Source organism: Sardina pilchardus, chromosome 15, assembly GCF_963854185.1.
Source record: "Sardina pilchardus chromosome 15, fSarPil1.1, whole genome shotgun sequence".
NCBI lineage: Eukaryota > Metazoa > Chordata > Actinopteri > Clupeiformes > Clupeidae > Sardina > Sardina pilchardus.
This window is the reverse complement of record NC_085008.1, coordinates 30642699-30649771: the sequence shown is the minus strand read 5'-3', so window position 1 is coordinate 30649771 and position 7073 is coordinate 30642699. Positions and strand designations below refer to the sequence as shown.

Below are 7073 nucleotides of genomic sequence, written 5' to 3'. Positions count from 1 at the left end.
AAGTTACAGAGGCTGGCTATAACTCAGCTGACAGTCAGTCCGACAGAAGGGGGAAGCATAGAATGCTGATGTCGGATTTGCAACAATGTATTCCGACTCCACAAGGAACATTCTAAAATCCTGCGCACCTTGCGTTTGTTTTGTTTTGGTGTTTATGGAACGTTAACAGAAGTGACGTCAAAAAGGATCTCATAGTGCACCTTTAACATTGCCTAAGACATTTGTCTCCCGCTATATTGCACAGGCTCCCGCCTGGTTTATGTAATTTATGATTAACCCGCACTCAGGGTGTCTTTACTGAAACAGACCTTGCAAGAAATTTGTAAACTTAGGTGCAGCTGACCTCTCACCAGCCAAACAAACCAAACAAACCATCAGCCCCGCGTTAGTATTGCCATGGAAATAAGCTTGCATTCGATTTCCATGACAACGGCCCGGGAGCGTCCGGTTTCCACAGCAACTTTTTCTGGGATATGCCTCGCGCCGTGCTGTGATTGGAGTCTCTGAAAGGTTCTTTGGTCAGGGAGTAAACTTTACAAATCATTGCATGAAAACATTTTATAATTGCAATGAAGTGCAGGAAGTGAGGTTTAAGTGAGACGATGGCTTTGCATTGCATGTTTGAAACTGATATCATGAATGTGCATGCCTCATTAAGTTGTATAAAGAGATTTGGCGTTGTATTTGTTGTATGAACGACAGCAACAACTACTTCAGTCTAGATTAACGAAAGTTTTGGATCAAGAAATTCTGCAATGAATTCTCAAGGGGAAGACAGGCCGCAGTCTCCTGGACTTGAGGCCGTGATTCAGGTATTGTAATGGGGAACTTGGTCTGGATGTTTGCTGAATCTCTATTTAAAATGTCATTAAAAGCAACGCTACATCAGCACTGTGCAATGGCCTCTCTACAGTGAAATAGTGTGAAGGCATTTCTGTAATGGGTCCATATAACTCCATACTTTTATGAAAATTAACTGTAGCCTTACATGTGTGTTGTTGTGGCTATGGTGAATACTGTGATTATAGAAGCTTGAAGACTCCGTCCTGGATGTCAGTGCAGAAGAGAGGGCACTCACCATTTGGGGGGAAGAGCAGGATTCCACCGCTGCACCAGTTCCTGTGCGCATTCGACAGATTGTCACCAAAAACCTGAGCGACTCTCCCGCAGGTAAATCGGTGTATTTTCTCCGTCTTAAACCACTATAACTGAGAATTCGAGGCCCGATGTCAATGATGACATCCTCTTCGTTCGCAAACATTTGAAGAGAAACGTGAGATATGTGAAATTGAAGGTCCTCCATCCTATCTCTCGGATTAGCTTAAGGATGTAAGAAGGTAATGTAATGTGCGCCGTTTTGGCCATTTATGTTTATCACTTCATATATTAAACACAGCCAAGGACATTCAAGGAATGGCTCTAGTAACTCAAATACAATGGCAGGGTAAGAGCTACTACTCTGACCTATACCATGATAAATCTTAAATGCCCTCACCTCCGTTTACATTAAATGTAGGCTAATCATTAGCTGTCTCTCTCCAGTCCCTCCTTAATTGGATGAGGAATGTGAAGTGAGCATTCAGAGGGCAGGGATACCACAGACTCATCATCACTCACAGCATATAACCACTAGGGGTCAGAGGTCCATCTGAGATCTCTTTCCCCACCTTGCACGTCACAAGTGTTGCTGACCTGTGACTAAACTGGATAGGTGCAATCAATATGGCTTTCTAAGCTGTGCCAAACCAGTATCACATTCTCTAATGGAAGGGGACGAAATGGAGGGACTTTAAATACTCAAGCTAATAGTTCAAATCATAAGGTGCAGAATATATTTTACAATGATTGCTAATATTGGGTTAGAGTGCTGTCATTTTTCAGAATTGCATAATAGTATACACCATGTGAAATACCTGAATTCAAGCTGCAAGTCCACTGCTCTTGGCATTGCCATATTTCTTCATCTCATAACATTTGTCTTGTCCTTTCATTCCTCTGCAGCATCCACCACGGGCGGAGCTGAGCTTTCAGTACAGGAGGAGAACCGGGCCCTCAGAGACCTGCTGTCCCAGACTCGAGCAGACCGTGACCAGCTGCTGGTCAAGCAGGCGGCCCTCACAGACAGGGTAGGCTCAAAGCCACGTTTAATACACACACCTCAAAGAGCCCATTTTTGGGCCACACTGTTGGTGTTAGGCAGTGAAAAGGAGCAGGGACAAAGACATCGATCTGTCATTAGTATCAGAGCATCAGTGTGTGGTTTTATTATTGGCCAGCGGGAATATGACACTCAGTCTCTACGTATAGCCTATACCTACTGTATGTATGTACTGTATATAGTAGCTCCATAGCCACATGCATCTCACCTGCTGTTCACACTTATTTATACAGTCTATGACTTGCATGCACATTTATTGTTTTGTCACCATTGCAACTTCATGGCTTATCGATATAATATAATTAGTTGGATTTTCTCTCTCTCTCTCTCTCTCTCCTTCTCCCTATATATATATATATATATATATATATATATATATTAATATACTGTGTTTTTTCTTATATTTACACATCCCATGAAGATATAAAGAAAAGAAAAACAGTTTGACTTTTATTTTTACCACAGAAGTTAAGTGGTGTAGAGATCTGAACTTCGTCATGGATGCTATTAATGAATGGAAAACAAATCCAAGAGATGTGCCTTTGTGTCCTGGAGGGGCTGGTTGGCATGGACCCATGTGGCCTGACACACAGGCTCCCAGAAGGGCAGTGGCCCACAGCCTCTCTCCATCTGGTGTGGATCTGTGATTTATGTAACGCTGTGAAGGAGCGCGGCTCTCTTTTCCAAACACTCCCCTCGACGCTCCGGGCCCTGAGCTCACGCAAACCCATGGCACTGCTGCTGCTGCTGCCACCATCGCTGCACACACACATCCTGTGATGCCGGCGGCTTGTTTGGGGTAACTGTAGAGGTCCCTGATTGGGAAACCTGAACAGTGAACAATCTCTTTCCTGGGCCAGCAGGCAGGCACGGTAGGCTCTTGCAGTGTGTTACCCACACAACCACGGCAAACGCTCTTCAGGGCAAAAAAAAAAGAAGAGGGGGGTTATTTCCAATCTCCTCCTCCTCTGTTTCTGTGGTTTATAAGCCTTGCACAGGGAGGAGTGGGCGCATCCAATACCGTGCTTGAGAGCCCGCGTGGAACCTCTCTTTTTTTTCGGATGCTCGTTTTTTGTTGTTTATCTTTCTTGCGTGCCCCCTTCTCTCTCTCCGTCCCCCCCCCCCACCCCCCCACCCTCCATCCTGCCCTGGATGGACAGATTGGCGCGCCGTGTGTGCTCAAGGTGAGATCAAGCGCAGCGGCCACAGTGGGCCTTTGAGAAGGAGCGGGCGGCCCACGTGTTCGGCCGTCTTTGAAACGGTATACGGCGCACTGCAAACATGGGCCCCGGCCGGCGCGGCTCTTTCCAAGAGGGAAAGCCCTTTGGAGTTTGATAAACAAACACACCGGGGCTAAAGTGGCCCGTGTGAGCCAATGGGGTGGCACGTGGTGGAGGAGGGTGTGTTTATTTCTCTTTGAAGTCCAACCTTGGCGCTGAAAAAAAAAAAATGGAAAGAGGCAAGGTAGTTTCACCTTCATAAGAGGAGCGAATGTATGAATGTAAACTGCTAATGCTCATTAGCCATTTTTCCATGCTTTGCCCCCCCCTCTTCTCTGAAATGCCTCATAGCATTTTGGTCTTAAGTAATCATTAGCGCTTACGACAGATCGTCACAGCTGTCTGCAGTGCTTTGGATGATTTTTGTCTTGTGGATGAGAAAGAAAATCTTTTCATGAAGAGTTTCCTTGTGGTCTGCAGGACCCCCACAACACAACCCCCCCCCCCTCCTTTTTGCTTAAGGTCGGGCTCTACCTCCAAGGAGTACCACCATCTACCCTCTCGCTGTTTCCACCTCTCCCCCGCTCACCGCACTTGGTTTTGGGGGGAGGGATTAGAAGGTCACTGGCCTCCTCTCCTGGGGCCGAAGAAAAAGCTCATTTTTCACTCTGTACAAAGCTGCCGTTTGTGATAACACTACTCTCTTTCTGCTGGCCAAGCCTAATGAACTCCAACTGCTCTCTGCCTCTCTCTCTCTCTATGTGTGTGTGTGTGTGAGTGAGTGTGTGTGAGTGAGTGTGTGTGTGTACGCGTGTGTTGCAAATGGCCCTGAGACATATTTAGAAAAAACACTGTGCTATAAATAAGCCTTCATTAGCTTTTTGCTGGTATATATAGATGACTTATTTGTTTATTTGGGGGAATATTGGGGCAGCCCAGGGGGCCCCCAGTGGCCCTGACTGACTATGGAAGTGCATGGCCATAAAGCTCTCAGCCTCTTGGTGCCAAACGAGCAATCCCCTAAGATGCCAGACAGTCGCTGATTATGTGCAGTGGGCTGGAGCGACCCAGGAGGCTTCTCTCTCTCTCCCCCCTCAGGAAAGCCCCCAATTGAAGCACATTGGTAATGGCCATAAATGCATTTGTCAAGAGTGTAGCAAACGAATCAAACCCCTTATCGCTTGGCTCGTGTTTTGGCCTGTTCTGCTGCGAGCGAGCCAGCTGTTTCTTGTCGCCCTCTCTCTCTTTCTCACTCTCATCTATCTCTTTCCCCATTCTCTCTCCCTCTCTCTTGCTCTCTCCCTCTCTCTCTCGGTCTGTCGGAGAGCGTTTTAGCTGCGTCTCCTGATTGTTTGGCGGTGGTCCACTCCTGTTCATGTGCAGTGCTAATCAATGTCCTGGAGCAACAAGCCAGCATGACTGACTGGGTGAGCTATGCTCCGCAGAGCAGGCGTTTGGCATTTGGCGATGCTTCCTACATTTTTATCTTTTTTCCATTTTTTTTTCATCTGTGCCTCCACATGCTTATTCTTCTCATACTCGGCGCTCTATGCACTATCCCTCTCTCTCTCTCTCTCTCTCTCTCTCTCTCTCTCTCTCTCTCTCTCTCTCCCTCTTTCTCTCTAACTCTCATCTTGAATTGCCGAGGGGATTGTATATCACGGCAGCATGAGATCCAGTCAATTTGTCATCCCCAGTTAGAGCTCATGTCAGTTAGTGTGTCCTCAGCTGCTCTCTCCACGTATGCCAAACTCTCTGTGTCTGAGGCATGAACTCCTCTATTGTCCTTCCACTTGAACTCTCCTCGACCTCACCCATTTCAGCCTCCAACGGTTCGGTGTGTGTGAATGTGTGTGTGACGTGACACTACAGATCAATCCACCCGCTGCCAAGTTGCCTCTTACCTGCCATCAAAGTATTTTTTTTTCCACACACACACAGCGGCTGGTGGTTAACGTGCAAAATGTAAGGTCTTCAAGCTCCTCCAAAGGATGGAATGGTTCGGTGGCTTTGCAACAGGAAGAAGGAGAATTTATGTGCGTAAACACAGAGAGCTTCTTAATCCGTCTGTATTTCTCTGTGTTCCTTATTGGATTTTTCTCCATCTGATGTGTGTTTTATTTTAGATAGTGTAAACTCTCGTCGGGCACGCGGCGCTTTGCCGAGTCCCACACAAACTTAGCATCATGGAAGGATGCCACGACTTTAGTAAAAACAGCCCCCCTCCACCCCCCTACCCCGCCCGCCTCCCAAGTGCTTGGCTAAGATGGGGGTTTGTTATCGGTCTTCATGCTCTAATCGTTGTAGACACTCATAAATCTCTGTGTTTATGTGTGGCCAGATACATTTAGTGTGGAGGGCGGTTGCTTTGCAGATAATTCCAGAGTGTATTTGTTTCGGCGCTTCGTAAACTCACTCTCCAAAATCTAAGGAGCACTTGGCACCTTTCCCCCGCCACCACTTTTCATTATGAAATCATTTAGTGTGTTTGTGCTGCTAGCAGTTTTACATACTAAATAGCCCAGTGTGGTAGCCAACGTTGATTTATGCGCGGCCTCCCAGAAGACACTGGATTGTTGTTTTGCTTCTCTTAGTCAAATCTCTTTTCTCTCTTTCTTGGAGAACCTCTTTCTGTTTTATTTTTGGTCCCAAGAAGCCTCTTCATGGTTCTCTCAGTGCTAGTAAAGGTAAAAGTCTGGCACCGTGGTGAAAAGGCTCCTGAACACAAGAACAACAACAGCTCTACCTGGAACTCGGAGCCAAGGTTCAAAGGGTTAAACAATTCCTCAAAGCCGAGACCCATTGGGAGGTTTATGGAGAATCATTTGATTTTAATTGGCACACACTCTGTGAAGCTTTTTTCATCATTAGCAAGTTTAATGTGTGCTTCGACATGTGTACGGCTCTGTGTGGTACAGTAAAGGCATTAATCTCTGTTCTCCAATGAGCCTCTTGTGTGTGTGTGTGTGTGTGTGTGTGTGTGTGTGTATGGGGGGGTATGCATTATGAAGCCCTTTCTGCGGTCGCAGATGAGGTGGGTTTAAACCCGCTGACCGATTCCCGCAGTGCTGGACTGATCTGGGTGCAGAGAGAGAGAGTGTCGCTGCTCTGAAGCAGGCCTATTGTTGGCTGGCCTCAGAACAGTGGAGCCATTGGTACGCGACAGTCCCCGGAGCCCTCTCATATTTGAGAGCCGTATTACAAACCGACCCAACACCCCTCATCAGGGAAAAAAAGGAGTTGAAAGGAAAAAAGAGAGAGAGAAATGGTGCCATTGAACATTAGGGAGAGGGAGGCTGGCAGTGTGCTTGAAAGCCAACCTCTGTCTCCAAGCTGAGTCACTAGGCGTTTTCTCGCGACCCTTTAAAAGAGTTGCCCTTGAACCGGGATAAACCTTGACCCAGTTTGCAGCACTGGATCCTATCAGGAGATTACAGAGCATGTCTGAATGAACTCTGACCTCTTGCTGTTGACTTTGGACCACTGCCAGCTTGCACTTTCTCAGGCAGGCAGCGGTACTCGGTGTATGCAGACTTGTGGGGCGTGTGTGTGTGCGTGTGTGTGTGCGCGTGTGTGTGTGTGTGTGTGTGTGTGTGTGTGTGTGTGTGTGTGTGTGTGTGTGTGTGTGTGTGTGTGTGTGTGTGTGTGTGTGTGTGTGTGTGTGTGTGTGTGTGTGTGTGTGTGTGTGTGCGTGC

General features: G+C 47.1%; 1 protein-coding gene across 1 annotated transcript in view; it reads left to right on the top strand.

The window, feature by feature from the left end:
- The first annotated feature begins 755 nt into the window (after positions 1 to 755).
- Positions 756 to 7073, top strand: part of crocc2 (ciliary rootlet coiled-coil, rootletin family member 2) — a 71184-nt gene continuing 64866 nt past the window's right edge. Inside the window, exons 1-3 of the mRNA XM_062555334.1 lie at positions 756 to 812; positions 1029 to 1170; positions 2002 to 2126. Coding sequence (XP_062411318.1) covers positions 756 to 812; positions 1029 to 1170; positions 2002 to 2126 — 324 coding nt within the window. The remainder of the gene's footprint in view (positions 813 to 1028; positions 1171 to 2001; positions 2127 to 7073) is intronic.